The sequence below is a fragment of the Chiloscyllium plagiosum genome, chromosome 1 (genome assembly GCF_004010195.1).
Source record: "Chiloscyllium plagiosum isolate BGI_BamShark_2017 chromosome 1, ASM401019v2, whole genome shotgun sequence".
Classification (NCBI taxonomy): Eukaryota; Metazoa; Chordata; class Chondrichthyes; order Orectolobiformes; family Hemiscylliidae; genus Chiloscyllium; species Chiloscyllium plagiosum.
In genome coordinates this window covers 126,721,849-126,739,015 of record NC_057710.1, presented here as the reverse complement: position 1 = coordinate 126,739,015, position 17,167 = coordinate 126,721,849, and the positions used below count along the sequence as shown (strand labels likewise).

Here is a 17,167-nt window from a genome sequence, read left to right as displayed (position 1 = left end):
TCTCCACCCCCACTCCCACTCCGGCCTATCACCCTCACCTTGACCTTCCACCTATCGCATTTCCAACGCCCCTCCCCCAAGTCCCTCCTCCCTAACTTTTATCTTAGCCTGCTGGACACACTTTCCTCATTCCTGAAGAAGGGCTTAAGCCCGAAACGTCGATTCTCCTGCTCCTTGGATGCTGCCTGACCTGCTGCGCTTTTCCAGCAACACATTTTCAGCTACAACTTAGACATGACTACAAGAGCTTGAATGGGCTAGATTGTAAGCATCTTGAAGAAAAGTTTTAGATGCCTGGAACCTTGTGGTAAGTTCTGCAATGCAAACTGTCCAAGTTGTCCAAAATTATTGTCACCTGCTGAGTCTCCCACCTTTTCAACATGGCATGGGGCATACTGGAAAATGAGTGCCACTCAGAAGATTGTACACCTGTTTGCACAGGGAGCTGCTTATATAGTATAAGCAGCACACTAGAATAGATTTATTTAATCACTTGAAGTTGACCAGTGTGTCAAACAGCTACATGTGCCCACTCCCCTTGACAGTAAAGTATCCCCTCAAGTGGTCCTCTCTGGTCTTCAAATTCCATGACTATCACTGCAGCTTAATTTGATTCATCAAAAAAAAACAAGATACTTGGAGTTTCAGTTAAATTATATTTTATTCTTACTAATGTTGAATGATGAGAGTGTAGTGCTGGAAAAGCACAGGAGGTCAGGCAGCATCCGAGGAGCTGGAGAATCAATGTTTCGGGCATTAGCTCTTCATCAGGAATCCCTGATGAAGGGTTGATGCCCAAAGCATCAATTTTACTGCTTCTCAGATGCTTTTTTCCAGCACTCGACTCTGATCTCCAGCATCTGCAATCCTGACTTTCTCCTAATGTTGAATGATGTCTTTGTGCTCACTAGGCTTTCCTTTGATGCTTCTTCTTCATATATATTTTCTACTGCTTAGTTATTTGCTTCTTAAAGTGGTTAACTTTTGGGAGCAAGCAGTGAGGTAAATGTGTGCTGCATATCAATAACTACATGTAGAAATTAAAAGCTGCTCAATATTGCTATATACTGGATCAGCAATGATTTTGCAGTTTCAGGATCTTGCTGCTTTGACACCTATGTCTTGTGATGCATCCATAGTTAGGCAGCCTGGAAAGCCCTCTAAAAACTGGTATTTCCATCCACTGGCTGTGCGAGACCACACTGAAGGGCAGTCCACATGAGCACAAAGATATTGAACAATACAAAAACAGCTTCAGTTAAACAAATGTACCTAGCACTTCATGTGCATTGGTCAGCATGATAAGAGTTGTCCCTGTTTTAGTAGTGTTTATGGAAATAGGCTGATATTTATCTGTTCAGCAATGCTGAAGCTAACTGGAAAGTGCCTCAACCTCCACTTTTTTTTCCACAAGTACTTTAGAGGCAGATTTCCACAATGCAGTAATAATGGAAGATCTTTAACACATTCCTTGATTGCTCACGTGAAATTTGTAAAGCTTTTCATGTATTTTGTTATGGGATATGGGTAGTGCTGGCAAGGTCAGCATTTATTGAGCATTCCAAGTTGCTTTTAACAAATTTGTAATGAGCCAGCTTCTTGAGTTGCTGCAGTTCATGTCGTATCATTGCATTCGTATTTCAGTTAAGGAGGTCTGTCCAAATTTTGCATAGCGGTAATAAAAGAATAGTCTACATTCACAAAACATGATGGCATTTGACTTGAAGAACTTGCACGGGGTGTTAGCATGCACCTGCTGTGATTATTCTTCAAGGTGGTTGAGGCTGCAGGTTTGGAAACTGCTATCGTAAAAGTCTAGTTAGGTTTATGCATTATTATGTTGTGCAAGGTATACATTGACGCATTGGTAGCAATGCTAAAGGAAGTCAATGTATGAGGTGATAGGGTGGTGATGAAGAGGGCTATTTTGTTTTGAATGCTGGAGCTGCACTCATCCAGACATGTGAAAAATAGTCTGTCACACTCATGATCTGTGCCTTGCACATGATCGAATTTGGGAAGTACGGGGTTGAGTTACTTTTTGTGGGATAACCACAGTGTCACATGGTTGATCCAATGAAATTGATGTAACCACCAGGACACAGATAATTTTAACAATTTAGAAAATGGTTGAGGGTGTTCGCCCTCAGAGGAAGGGAAATTTCTGCAGTGCTTTGGTACAATATAGTGTGGCTGTTAGTCCTGAATGCAGCCCAATAACAAATAGTATCCCTCATATTCTAAGTTAGCTGTTTTGGCTGGTATATTTAATCAATTACCTTAATAAATCCTATCAAACGTAACCCTTGCTGCCTCATTTTTAATTTGCTTGGATATGGCGAAATATGCTTTAACAGGGAAATCTGTCATGGTAAATGCTACCAAAAAAATCTAGTTTGGTTCTAGACTTGTTTCAGTAAGTTTCCTTGTTAATTATGAAACATTATTAAGGATTTTTATCAGATATTTAATCTTGAAAGAAATATTTTTCATGGTTGCTTTTTTAAAAATCTGTTCTGAGCAATATTGTAACATGGCATTTTGAGTTTGTGATATTAGTTCCATATATTTTGCTGAAATTTCTCCTTCTGTTGATCCACTTGATGATTTATATGAGGCCAAATTTTGCAATTTCCAGAATAAGGCTTTGGTCAGTGAAAGAAAAAATGAACTAAGTTTTTGATGTATAAACAATTTATAATGCACATTACTGTGCAAACATGCAGCAGAGCTAAAAGCATAATTTGGAAGTATTGTACAACAAAATAGTCTGTGCAAATGCACCTTGTTGAATCGAGAAGTGCAGTAACATTCTGTACTTAGTGACCTGTCACCAATTTCTCCCAGTATAAAAGCCTTTGTGTAAGTATGTGCAAAAAATAATTGAAAACACAGATCTGTACAGAAAGTATGAAATATGTAAAGAGGTAAGCTTTCATTTTTACCGTGAGTAGTAATCAAATCAAGTGCAGCAATGTCTGATTAAAACTCCACCCAATTAACATTCCATTGATTTTGGTAGAAAAAAAAACTGCATGGATTTTTAAATGAGTGAACGATACATTCCACCAGATGAGCAACTACTTGGTGAAAATGACAAATGACCACCTTGAAGTTCATGTTTATAATAGAAGAAAATGTTATTTAATTTCTGTGCATAATTTGTATGTAATTGCTTTCTTTTGCCTCAGGCACATCATTCAGATTTGAAAGGTGAAAAACATCTGCAGGTACGTGGATCACAATCTGGGCCATTTTAGTATTTGAGTAAAAATGCAGTTCACGATAAAGCACAATCAGAGGTGAAAGAAGACTTGTTTAATCAGCAATGCAGCTGTTTGGATGGAGGTTCTTAAACTGTCCATCTGCAGAGAGACAGCAGAGAGTTGTAGATTCTTTTGAGGTTATACTATGAGCCAGTCACAGACTCACCATGATTAAGTAGTCCAAATACCTTTTTATCACAAAGTATTTATGCTGCAACTGTGGGGATTGCGTTTATGATTATTGCTGTTTTACCAAGAAATCCATACATCTATTTATACTTCCTTTCAGAGTAGCTATCTTTGTCTTTTATAGCTGTTGACATCTGCTGCCTTTATATAAGGTGAGACCAGTTCTCCTAAATAGATATTGAAATGAGAAGCATTTTAATATCCTAAGCAATAAAGATTCCAGTTCTTCTTTTAAGACAAGTCAAATGTAATGTCACAAATATGGTAGTTAAGGGGATTCTCATAGGGATAGAATGATCCATGTCATTCCATTTAATGTTTGGTCTGCTACTTTTAATGCAGTCCAGTAAATATGGGATAAATTGCCTAATATCACAACAGAAGTAACTCATTTGCCATGTCAGTACTACTTATGCATATTGACTTCTGGGTAAATTTTAGATTGAAATAGTTTGTTGTTAAAATGCTTCATAATTTTTAAAATCTTTCTTAAAAATAGAATGGAGAAAAATGGAAGGAAGGCCCTTGTAAAGAATGTGAATGCCGAAATTCGCAGGTGATCTGTTATAAGCGCTCCTGCCCTTTGTGCCCTGTTGGAACCCTTGCTGTCAAAATAAAGGGAGAATGTTGCCCAGAATGCCAACCAGGTTTGTATATCTCTGGCAGGGAGACATTGTTTAGAATGATTGGAGAAAAATATGAATATGTGGAGGATTTTACATTATAAAAATTTGTAATATGAATTTTATTTCAAACATTTCAGAAAGATGGTTACAACCTAACTGCAGATTATACTTCTTACCTCCTGGCCCCACATCATTTGCAAATATCCACATTTGTTTTTTATGTTTAAGAAAAGCACTGCTGGCAGAAGTGTATGTGTGCAAGTCTGTACTTAGATCATTGTGTGTGTCCCTGACCACCCAAGCCTGCCACTTCCTTATGTATGTAAATAAAGACTTCTAAAATAAAGCTGTGAATGCCAAGTTTAAAACAGCATTGCCTTGATTCCATGGTTATACTATTGTGCTTCAAAACAAGATGCTCCACATTGAGCTTGTTTAAGTTACTTAGCAGCTGAATGATTACAAAATTAAGTCATTTAGTTATTAAAAACATCTACATGTTGTGCAAAGCCATTTATTTTACAGGGGTATGGTATAAAGAAGGATCAGAATTATGTGAAATGATGTTATGATTGAAACTTATGGTAGCAGAATGATTATCTATGTCTGTTTAATGCGTTTGAGTTTAGCAACTGAACATTTTAACTGACCAAAATTGTACGTTTTTTATAGAATAACGACAATACATGTGAATTTTATTTGACAATCAACATGGTAAATTCAAATCATAATGCTCCTGACAGCCTAATAAAATAGATTGTCAATGCTTCTATATTTTGATTTAAAATAATGAAGACATGTTGGCCTAGGAAAGAAACACTTATCTAGAAATCCTACTGGAGTCAGTATAATTCCAGTGGACTACATTAGATCAGCCCTTGTGAGTTGCCATGCTGGTCTCAGCATCTCACTTTCTACCAGGAATTTTTATACATCTGCCCAAGTAAATGGTCAGATATGTTCAAATACCTTGAACAATAAGCAAGTATGTTTTTTGGTATAAGTTACAGTATTCTACCTTGTTGTACTGGATGCAAGTTTAATCTTTAACAGAGAAATCCTTTAAAAGTTAAATGCATGAAAAAAATCCAATGTATTTTAGAAATTGGGCAATTAAGGGGATCGCTCGAGAAATGGTTGAAAATCTACATAGCACAACTCTGCTGATGGGAAATCTAGATAATTTTATATTTAATTCAAAGATGAAATGACATAGATGGGCAATTTAGAATGACCAGTACACCTGACCTGCGCATCTTTGGATTGTGGGAGGAAATGAGGGCACCCGGAGGAAACCCATGCAGTCGAGGGGAGAATATGCACACTCCACACAGACAGTGGCCCAAGGCTGGAATCGAACCAGGATCTCTGGCGCTCTGAGACAGCAGTGCTAACCATCTTATCTTGGATCAGTTGAAGCATAACGCTTAAGTAGACTTATGCTCCTCTGATGTAAACCAGCAGCTTAACATTAACCCAGACACATGTCTAAGGAATGTAATAATTCTCCAATATAGATAGTTGTAATAAATGTGTGTTGGATTTGTTAACACCATGATATCCATGCCGAGTTTCCTATGTTACAGAAGAGAACATAGGCATTGGCATATCTGGTAAAAGCACATTTTTAAAGGCAAACTCACATTTTAAAGAAAAAATGGGGAAATCTTAAATATTTGTGTCCACAACTTGGAGCGACAATCACCAGAAGACCAAGTTGAAAATTGGACTGAAATCTGTTGCTCTAGTTCCCTTTATATGCCACCACCAGTGAAACTCCATGTCAGAATCAGGAATTTGTAAAATTGACTTTCTAGTGTACAGCACTTTTATTTCCCCATCATTATACAGTAAATTAATAGGCTGTTACAACCTTCCAGCTATCTCACTGCAAAATTAATTGGTTATTTTAACATCATGAGCTCCTGTGGGTATGTACATCACTTGTACATGATACATACCTTGACATGTTCTTATTAACCCTAGAAAAGGGGCCCATTGTGCCAGACCATGTGGGTTCTCAAATGTGGTCCTGCTGTAATTGTGAACCTGTTTTTTTTTCAGGTGCTCGCCAACCTTTTTGTGCTGCTTGAGAATGTTCATGTTGATCTCCCATAGCAGTGCACGCAGGTGCCTGACATTTCAAATCTCCATTCAGCAACTAAATCAGAATTCCTTAAGCAATTGTAGAATTGGCTGTTTATGTTGTTTCTAGTTCCGTTCTGATGCTATTAAAGCAATAGATAGGGAGAGTTTCCACAAATAATTAGAGTAAAAGTGCAGTGGAACATATGTTTGCAAATTCTTTGTTTATTTCTTTGGTAGTGTGATGGATCTCAGGGGCACTTGAAAATTTACACACAGTAGCAGACTGATTAATTTGACAGTTATAGAATTCATAATTTATAACTTTTTAAATTAAACACACCAAATATATTTGGTTTCTCAACCGGAAAATGAAACACATTTTCCTCACTGCCTATCTTTCTGGTACCTCTTCTCTTTATAAAGACACTGCCCGTTCTCCTTTTCACATAGACGTTTCCCAGTCTGTTCTTCCATCCTCCCCAGTTCACAGTATCCATTACTCCTCACTCTCACAAAGTTAGTCTCCAAATTTAGTTCCCAGTAACAATGTCTCTACAACTACCTCACTCCTTACTCTCTAATTTGGCATGGCAATTTTTGACCCCAGAATTTCTGTGGGCGTATGTTGTAGAACTATTGCAAATAGTCTGGTGATTTTATTTTATATTTATTTTTCAGTTCAGTGCCATGCCGATTGCCTGACATGCACACATTCTCCTGATCATTGTGACATCTGCTCTGATAAGAGCAAGTTCTTACAGCATGGCCGTTGTTTGCAAAGCTGTCAGCCTGGGTTCTACAAAGAAGGTGGACTCTGTAAAGGTATGTAATGTATAGATCTGAACCCCCTGTTTGTGTTGAAATTCCCACTTGCAACCCTGAGAATACTCGAGGACATTTCAAGCACCTGGAACCTATGCTGACTGAAGTAGTTTGCATGGCTCAATGTAGAATATTTTGCCAAGCCATATGTTCAATGAACAAGTTCTCCTTGTTAAGATAATAATTAAACCACTGTGCTATTGGAGTCTCAAAATAATGAATTCCTAATATCAAATTTTTGTTTCTCCTTTGTGAAAATGGGAATATATGTGGTGATACTACTTATGCCTGGTTCATCTCTTGTGTTGTTTAATCTGACAGATGTTATTGACTGTAAAGCTTCACCTTTTTTTATTATGACTGCACACAAATACGTATTTCAGGAAAACTCATTATTTTTGTGATTTACAAAAATGTCTAAGATTAGCATCAACTTTGTCAAGAAATTTCTCTCATTCTTTTGTTCTGTAGGAACCATTAGTTAATTTGTGTGTAGCCATTAAATCTTGAATAGTGCGGAGCTCTACCAAGTGCCTAAATGAGCTGGAGAGCTGCAATGTTGGCAGTGGTTTTAAAAGAGAAGATCTAAGTAGTTATAGACTTGTTTTTAAAATTTTTGCTCACAGGGATTTCAGTTTTTAGGTAAATATGAACTTGCAACATATATAGGTAGAGAGCAGATCATTATTGACAAAATTTACTGAATTCATTTTTTGAAATAATCACCATAGTAGATTTAAGAATGACATCGAGAAATCTCAACAATAATTATGATTTGGAGACACTGGTGTTGGACTGGGGTGTACAAAGCCACAAATCTCTCAAACCAGGTTATAGTCCAACAGGTTTGTTTGGAAGCACTAGCTTTTGGAGCACTGCTCCTTCATCAGATGATTGTCCCCTGATGGTGGAGCAGCGCATCAAAAGCTAGTGCTTCCAAATAAACCTGTTGGACTATAACCTGGTGTTGTGAGATTTTTGGCTTCAACAATAATTAGTTCTTTATGAAACTAAAGCAAGCTGCTAAGGGTGAAAATGATAAGGTCATGATGTATATAGTGATTGATATACTTCAGTGTTGGTAAATGTGATGTGATGCATTTCAGTAAATATCAACAATATGAATTATACTCTGGATCATACTAGATTTGGTGCTCTAGAAGGACTGAGGGATTTTGGGTCCATAGTAAGAGTCCATTAAGGGCAACCACTTGCACTGATGAAACTGTGGGGAAGCTAACAGAATAAGAGAAAATGCAAATATGAAGTAAAACTTGAAAACTAGACCCATTATGGCACAATATGGTAGCAGTGTTTAACATTGTGAAAGGTTGAAATATGATAAACGGGGAAGTTAATTTTTCCCATTGATTAAGGAATTTCTTGCAACGGGCCAGTGATATAATATTAAATGCATGAAATTTAGAACAGAGGACAGGAAAATCTAAACTCAGTTATACAATGGAATCAAGAGGGTATCAAATTCTCAGGAGCAGAATTGAAATCACAAGTCAGTCAAATTTTATGTGGGATAAAGAAGGAAATTTTCTTGAATATTTGAGATGCTATTGAGGTTCATGGAGTGCTGTTTTTAGTATGTGTTTTGCAATCTTAGTGTGTTTTCTGTAAATAGTTCTTACAGCATGGCCATTGTTTGCAAAGCTGTCAGCCTGGGTTCTTTTAATTATTTTAATAGAATAAAAATTATTTTACTTTCATTTATTTTGCATCAAAACATTTTTCATAATTAAAACTAATTCTGCAACGTTGTGTGCTTGTGTTTCAGTTAAGAAACCAAAGTTAAGAACCCCTTGTTAAGAACCAAAGAAACAAAATGTGATCTGTCAAGCCAGGAGTCAGTCTGGGACTGGACTTGTCCAATAATAATATAGCTGGGATCATAGTTATATTGAAAATAATGTAGCGGGGCATTTAGGAAAAAATGAAGGTCGGCAGAAAAATTGTGGTTTTGTGAAATGGAAATCACAAATTGAACTAAATTATTACAGATCTTTTGAGAAATTAATACATAATATGGATAAAGGTGAGTGTGGAGTGATTGGACATGGTTCTACATTGTGGAAATAAAAGCTTACGGTATAAAAGTATTGAAATGTTTACAACTTATACAAGTGACTTTGATGAAAGGACTGAGCGTATTATTGCTAAATTTACTGACAACGCAACCATAATTAGGATAGTCAGTTGTGAAGAAGACATAAAGGAGATGACATAGGTCTGTACATAGGTTACATGGATAGGCAAAGATCTATCAAATCGTGTATTAATGTGGAAAATGTAAAACTGGAATTAAAGATTTATAAAAAGAGGCATATTATTTCCTTGTAAATCAAATGTCTATTGAGCTCTCTCTTGAAAAAGATCAATGACTCAGCCTTCACTGCTCTTTAGGGAAGAAAATGCCAAAGATTAATAGCCCTCTGAGAAAATAGCTTCTTTGTCATTCCCATCTTAAAGTTTTCTGGATTACAACAAACAAGATGAAACATCTTTTTAGCATCCACTCTGTCAAGCTCACTCAAAATGTTTTATTTTTGAATAAGGTTGTCGCTTGTTCTTCTAACCTTCAGAGCCAGCCTGCTCGACTTTTCATCATAAAACAACTCCTTCAGCCCAGGACAAACAACCTCTTCATCCGAGGATTCACATTTGTGAATCTTTCCTGAATTGCCTCCAGTGCAATCATGTCCCTACTTAAATAAGGAGATTAAAACTGTAAGCAGTACTCTAGACGTGACTTCACAAATGCACTGTATAGTTGTAGAAAGATTTTACTACTTTATACTCTATCCCTCTTGAATTAAAGACAAAAATTGTATTTGCCTTCCTAATTATTTACTGCTAACTTATTGAGATTCAGATACATGGATACCCAAATCCCTCAGTGCCACAGCATTCTGTTATTTGCAGCTAGGACCAAGGGAGGATAACCAAAAAAAAAGTTGCATTGGATTCATGCATATTGGGATTTGAATAGTGTTCATACAGTTTCACAAGAACTTTGTGATGATGGACAGGATCTGGTGGCATTAACTAGTTCCAATCCAAGAGTGTTGAATTATTTCTGTATGGCCTTTGTTTGCAAAGAAACATTTGATCTAATTTGTACTTTATCATGTTTTTATAATGCAGCTTGTGACAAGACATGTGCCACTTGTCAAAATGAGTTTGAATGCATTTCATGTAAGGAGCCGCTGCTAATGGAGTTTGGTCAGTGTGTACCTTCCTGTGGGGAGGGGCTATTCCAGGATCAATTGCAGTGCTCAGGTATGGCCGTGAAAACCAATGGTTTGAATTATTTGGAATAATTTGTAAAATCTTACCACAGCCTCTGATCTGTTATCCTTGCTTACTATAATCTGCCAGTTCTGCTCATAAACAAAGCTTTTCACTGCACTTTGGTACACATGACAATCAATCAATCTTCCATTTGTCTTAATGTCTGTATTAACACATATTCAAGATAACTTAAATATTTTGTCATTGCTTCCACAAATCGTTTTGAAGTAAAAGACTTCCATTGGTTTTGCCTGTTCTTCCACTGTTACCTCAACAAATGATCAGTGAATTCCCAGGCGATTCAGTACAAAGTGACTCAAAACTGTTAGTGGGTACTGGTAACAAGCTTAGATTTTGTTTGCCATATTTTACATAAGACAGGAAGTAGGTCATTCAGCCCTAGCCCTAGGGCGGCACGGTGGCTCAGTGGTTAGCATTGCTGCCTCACAGCATCAGAGTCCCAGCTTCGATTCCAGCCTCGGGCGACTGTCTGTGTGGAGTTTTCACAGTCTCCCCGTGTCTGCATGGGTTTCCTCCGGGTGTTCCAGTTTCCTCCCACAGTTGAAAGATGTGCAGGTCAGGTGAATTGGCTGTGCTAATTTGCCCATAGTGTTAGGTGCATTAGTCAGAGGGAAATGGGCCTGGGTGGGTTTCTCTTCAGAGCGTCGGTGGGAACTTGTTGGGCCGAAGGGCCTGTTTCCACACTGTAGGGAATCTAACCTAATCACCCAGTTTTTCAATCACTTATCTTGTGGTTGATCCACAAATCAGCTCCATGCACTTGACATTGTCCTACATCTTTAACAGCCTTGCCCAACAAAATTCTCTCCATCTCAGTCTTGAAAATTTCAGCACCCTTAGCTGCTGGGTGAATGAGTAGCAGGTTTGCAGTACTTAGTTAAGCTGGGTAGTGCCAATGAAAATTAGAATCAACGAATAGAATCATAGAAGCCCCACAGTGTGGGAGTGCAAGAGTCCACACTAACCATCCGTTTAACATTCCACCCAGACCTACCCCCCCACCCTACACTTATCACCCTGCATTCCCCATAGCTAATCCACCTAGCCTGGACAAAATTGTTATTGTTAATTTTATTTATTTTTGCATTTTAATTTTTTTAAAAATATTTTCACATTTCCCACTACTTGTGCAATTCTTTTGAGTATAATATTTCTTTAATGCCAAACATTCCTTCAGTACAACCTGTTCACTCGTAGGCAGAGATCTGCTTTAAGTTGTGTTAAGTTTAAGATAAATGTATTTGTTTGGAATTTTGCCAGCTTCTGTGTTAGGACATCAGGAAAGTCATAACTCCATGGATTCTCGGATGTGTATGCTGTTTTGAACCCATGCTAAAATTATCCATGGACTGACTTTTATCCATATAACTTTTAATTTTTAAAACCAGATTTCACATTAATGGCCAGTTTGCATACTATCCAAATGTTTATAGTCTTTTTGGTGTGCCATAACTCTGGCTTGTCTGCATTGGGAAAATGAGTCAAGAGTGTGGTGCTGGAAAAGCACAGCATCTGAGGAGCAGGAGAATCGATGTTTCGGGCAACATGGTTGAACGTACCGCAGGAGAGAGCCCTCACCCCTCAGTTGAAAACACATGGAAAGATAGTAGATTTTTAAAAAAGTGAGGAAATTATTTGTTTACTTCTAGGAAGTTCCCAACTGCCTTTTTAAACACCAATACCTTCTACCATCAGTCATCTGAGTTCTCATTTTGGTGTGAATGGAACTACCACATATTTGCTTTAGTTGTGTGAGATACAATAAGCATCTGTCTGTTGTTCCATGATATGCATTTCAGTACAAAATTGTTGTCATGGCATCTTAGTTATTTTTTATTTCTACAAATGTTTGCATTATCCTTGTTTTATTTAAATTCTAAAATAATAAAAAAAACACAGGCATCAAACCACGATATCAATTCATAATTCTGTAAGGCTATGTATGATACTTTAGAAATTATAATTTATTAAAAATAATATGTCCTTCAGGGAGGAAGCTGTTAATTCTTGCAAGCCGTAAAGGATTTTAAAAAATGGAACTGAAATATGAGAAGACTACAACTTCACGGATACCCTCCAATAGCTGAAATGTGCATGTGTCATTTTTGATGGCATTGTTCCACAAAGCTAAGATGCAGTCAGTAACTTTTTTAAAAAAAGTCTTTCTACATTAAATGTTTTTAAGCTGCTTAACATGGTTCTATTTGGCTGCCTATCAAGCGGAAGATTTTCACAAGAAAATCTGGCATTTGAATCTCGTTTTCCTGGATTTACTTTTTACCCTATACTTCAGACAGATTTGTGAATCTAATTTTCTCCAGTTGTAAGAAAGATCTAAGAAGCACAAATTTTTTGCAGAAATATCAATTGAATTGACAAATTGTATAAGCACAGGTACTAACAAATTAGTGTAGGGATGTGGTCTACCTTGTGCTCATGCACATGGTGACTTTCCTGTTGTCTCTCTTGACAAAAAATTTATTAAGTATCAAAAGGAAATTATCAAACTTTTTTTGGTGTGGTTTCCCTATAAATAAAGCTCTTTTTGTGTGTAAGGATATACCTTATACAGATGGACCCTGGCTAAATGTTTGCTCACTGAGCTGGAAGGTTCATTTTCAGACATTTCGTCACCATACTAGGTAACATCTTCAGTGAGCCTCCGAACGAAGCACTGCTGGTGATTCCTGCTTTCTATTTACATGTTTGGGTTTCTTTATGTTGGTGATGTCATTTCCTGCTCTTTTTCTCAGGGGGTGGAAGTGGGGTCCAAGTCAATATGTTTGTTGATAGAGTTCTGGTTGGAATGCCATGCTTCTAGGAATTCTCATGCGTGTCTCTGTTTGGCTTGTCCTAGGGTGGATGTGTTGTCTCAGTCGAAGTGGTGTCCTTCCTTATCTATATGTAAGGATACTAGTGAGAGTGGGTCATGTCTTTTTGTGGCGAGTTGATGTTACATGAACGTTCAGCCACTTGAATCTGCTTCAACGTTCAACAAGGCCGGTGCTGATAGTTTGTGTTTCAATTTCTGTAATCCCACCTACTCCTGATTATCTTTGATTCAATTTCCCAACAAGGATGTAAACACTTCTGTTTTAAAATTATCCAGTGACCCCATTTTCACTACCCCTTGAGTCAGAGTTCCAAAATTGCACAATGCTCAGCAATGAAGATTCTACTCAACTGCCTAAAGGTGTGACTCCTAGTTTCAAAATAGTGCCCTTTGGTTCTAGACTGACGGACAATGGAAACATCAAGCTGAATCTTACATCCTTTTGGTAGATCTGAGTCATGTCAGGTTTTTAGGAGGGAACTTTTTAAATTTTTTTATTATTCATCAATTTGATGTGAACAATCACTTGCTTGGCCAGCATTAATTGCCATCCCTAACTAGCCACAGAAAAAGGCACGAGGCAATCAAATTGCCATGGTTTAAGAATCAACCAAATTGCTGTGGGTCTGCACTAACGTGGGCCAACTGAGGATTTCCTGCCTCAAAGAACATTAGTGAAGCAGATGGGTTTTACAATAATCAACAGTGGTTATATGGTAGCCATCAGACTCACTCATTATTCCAGAGTTTAACTGACTTTTAATTTCACTGTCTATCATGATGGGATTCGAACTCAATGCACCATATGCCATCTCATCCATTTCTCCAGAACTTTAGTCTGGAATTCTGGATTACTAATCCGGTGATATCACCACTACACCACTCATTTCCATAATCCCAAACTACAAGGCCAAGCAAATCTTCTTGCTGTATTTCACCAAACTCTCTCGTTCCATTATCTACCAACCCATCCCATCACTGACATCCAATTCTGGCTCCATCTTACCATTCCATCTGAGAACACCTTTGTACCAAGCAGCTATCTGTGGAAACACCAACATCCTTTATATCTCTGCAATCTTTGAAAGGTTGCTGTGTATCCAGGAAACAATTAGTAATCTGACAATGCCCCTCACTGGCAACGTAAAGCCACAGTGCCCACTGCACACAGCATGGCTAGTACTCCATTGATCATCCAATCTCATTCTCTGAGGTTAGTTGCTGTTTAACCACCAGACTACACCTGTCTGTGGCTACGTCCTGTCTGAACATTGTCTCAAAGTCAGTGGTACACTTTTCCCAGTGCCAACTGGAAACCTGCACCTTGTGATGGTCCAGTAAGGTACATCACATGCAGGTAAGCACGCAATTAGTAATCCAGAGTTTATTTTTAGATTAGGTTAGATTAGATTACTTACATTGTGGAAACAGGCCCTTCGGCCCAACAAGTCCACACCGACCCGCCGAAGCGAAACCCACCCATACCCCTACATTTACCCCTTACCTAACACTACGGGCAATTTAGCATGGCCAATTCACCTGACCTGCACATCTTTGTGACTGTGGGAGGAAACCGGAGCACCCGGAGGAAACCCATGCAGACACGGGGAGAACGTGCAAACTCCACACAGTCAGTCGCCTGAGTCGGGAATTGAACCCGGATCTCTAGCGCTGTGAGGCAGCAGTGCTAACCACTGTGCCACCGTGAGCCGAGTTATAAATTTGACAGTGCCCCAGAAGAACCTCTTTCCTACTTCTGCCTGTCATTGATATTGATGTTCTCTCCATCCTGCAAGAAGTTCTCCAGCCGAAAGCAGATAGACCGAACCCGAGCACTGGAAAGACAACACAGCAATTACTTGCTTTTCACTGCAGAAATACAGTGTCAATCTCCTCACTCAACTGTTCTCTACCACCACTACATTCCTTTCTGTACCCCTACACCCACCCACTCTGGTGGCTTTTTGTGTTATGGTAAGTTAACGCATCCACCTCAAGCAATGTGATAAAAAAAAACTAACTTGTCATTAATCTAAAAACGTGTTTGTTTGTTCAGCAGCAGTGATTGCAATGATATTTGGAATAAATGAAGCACATTGAGATGCTTCTTAAAAATTGATAACCTTGTGTAGCAATGCAGCTTTGTTATTTCTCCTTCACCTTTAAGCTACTGAATATAGTTTTGTGGAGTCTAATGTTTTGAGCACTCTGATGCCACATCTAATTTGAGTTGAATTGGAACGTACCTTAAACATAGTGTGAAATAGCTCATTTTAGGCTTAGGTACAAGAAAAAACAATGTCAAATATTCAATAAATACTTCAATGTGACTCAAAATGGCTGCTAATTATTTTCAGTGTCTTGCTTGCACAGCATTTTTGATTCACTTAAATCATGTTTTTAATTTTTAGAGTCATACAATTACATTTAAATTGGAAATATATTACACTTGCTTTATTAATACTTATTATATCGAAGTAAAAGACTTTAGTGCATTTCATATGCTCGTAAAGGTATAAATAATTCCACTGCCACTAAATTAATTTTGAAGTCTAATCCGTGTGTGCATATTCTTTGTAGCTAATTATTGCATGCATTCCTTATAAATCGCTAAGATAAATAGTCAATTATTCTGCATTGGTTAATAGGAAGATTTAGCTTAAGACATTAGGAAAGCTCTCATCTGAATGGTGTCTTGAAATCTTCTACATCCACCTGAGCAGGCTATGGTAGAATACCTTATCCAAAACATTTTCGACAGTCGAATACTGCTTTAATACCAGCCAAGATTATGCAGACATCTGTGACTGCCAGTAGTGCTTAGCAAACCTCATAAGCAGCACATGATGTGAATAACTAGTTAATCTGAATTTAATTGAAAAATTAATTTTGGCAAAGCAACAGGAAAGGGTTTTCCTTCTCTTAAATAGTGCTGAAATGGATTTTTTGTATATCCACCAAAGCCGGCATTGCTGTCAGTTAAAGTGTCATCTTGAAGGACTTTTGGCAAGGCAGTTACTCTCACAGTCATGCATTGAGATTATCAGCCTTGGTTAGGTGCACAATTCTTTGAAATGGATCATATCTGTAAACTTCTTGCCCCTTTCTATTTTTTCCAATTCCTCTAGCTCACGTTTTAGCAGCATTGAATAGGAACAGTCTGGAAACTCTTCCTCTGAAAGAATATCATGGATTTCTGCTCTAGTGAAGGCATGGGTTGGTGATTGAATCAGACATGCTGAAGCAGCTGTTCTCCTTATGATAGGCGATCTGAGGATTTGAGAGTCAGATTATGCCTCAGCTTTAGATGCCTGTCTGGGGAACCATGATGAATGTGAAGAATTCAGTTGTCTGTGATGCATGATAATATTGTAGCTGCTCTGTACTTGTAAAACAAAATGCTCAGACGTTGGTTCAGCCATTACATGGTGGCATTCCGTACAAGGTGCTTTACATCAACAACTGTGGGGACCTAATAATGAATGAGCAAGAAAGCTGTACGTGATTCCGGTCAGACTCTCTGCCCTGATGATATAGCACACTTTTGCCATCTTATTGTTTGTTCTTTTTATAACAAGGTTAAGGAAAATAAATTATTCATTTACAAATTATGTTGAAGTGTTAAATGTCGATTGGTAGTATCTTATGTCATCATTCGTGAAACCAGCTGTATAAAATAGTATTAAATGATGAAAGAGATTCTCTACCACCTCCCGTCTGCTAAGGCTATGGCCATGAAAATATTCCAGCAATACTGCTAAAGGCTTGTGCTCCAGAACTAGCTGCACCTTTAGCTAAGCTGTTCCAGTACAGCTACTAACACGTCCATCAACTCAATGTGGAAAGTTGGCCATGTTTGTCCTGAACACACAGAGCAAAATAAATCTGACCCCATCAGTTACTACCCCTTCAGAATACTCTTGATCGTCAGTGAAGTGCTGGAAGATGCTTGAAGTGTTGTCAAGAAACCCTTACTCAGTAATATTCTGTTTCAGTGTTCAGTTTTGGAGCTTGGGTTGTGC

At 37.9% G+C, this 17,167-nt stretch overlaps 1 protein-coding gene across 2 annotated transcripts in view; it reads left to right on the top strand.

The window, feature by feature from the left end:
- Positions 1-17,167, top strand: part of fras1 (Fraser extracellular matrix complex subunit 1) — a 441,368-nt gene that overhangs the window by 200,017 nt on the left and 224,184 nt on the right. For both annotated transcript variants that reach the window (XM_043696280.1, XM_043696287.1), the window contains exons 11-14: positions 3,192-3,230; positions 3,955-4,102; positions 6,848-6,991; positions 10,145-10,279. In XM_043696280.1, the coding sequence (XP_043552215.1) occupies positions 3,192-3,230; positions 3,955-4,102; positions 6,848-6,991; positions 10,145-10,279 (466 nt within the window). The remainder of the gene's footprint in view (positions 1-3,191; positions 3,231-3,954; positions 4,103-6,847; positions 6,992-10,144; positions 10,280-17,167) is intronic.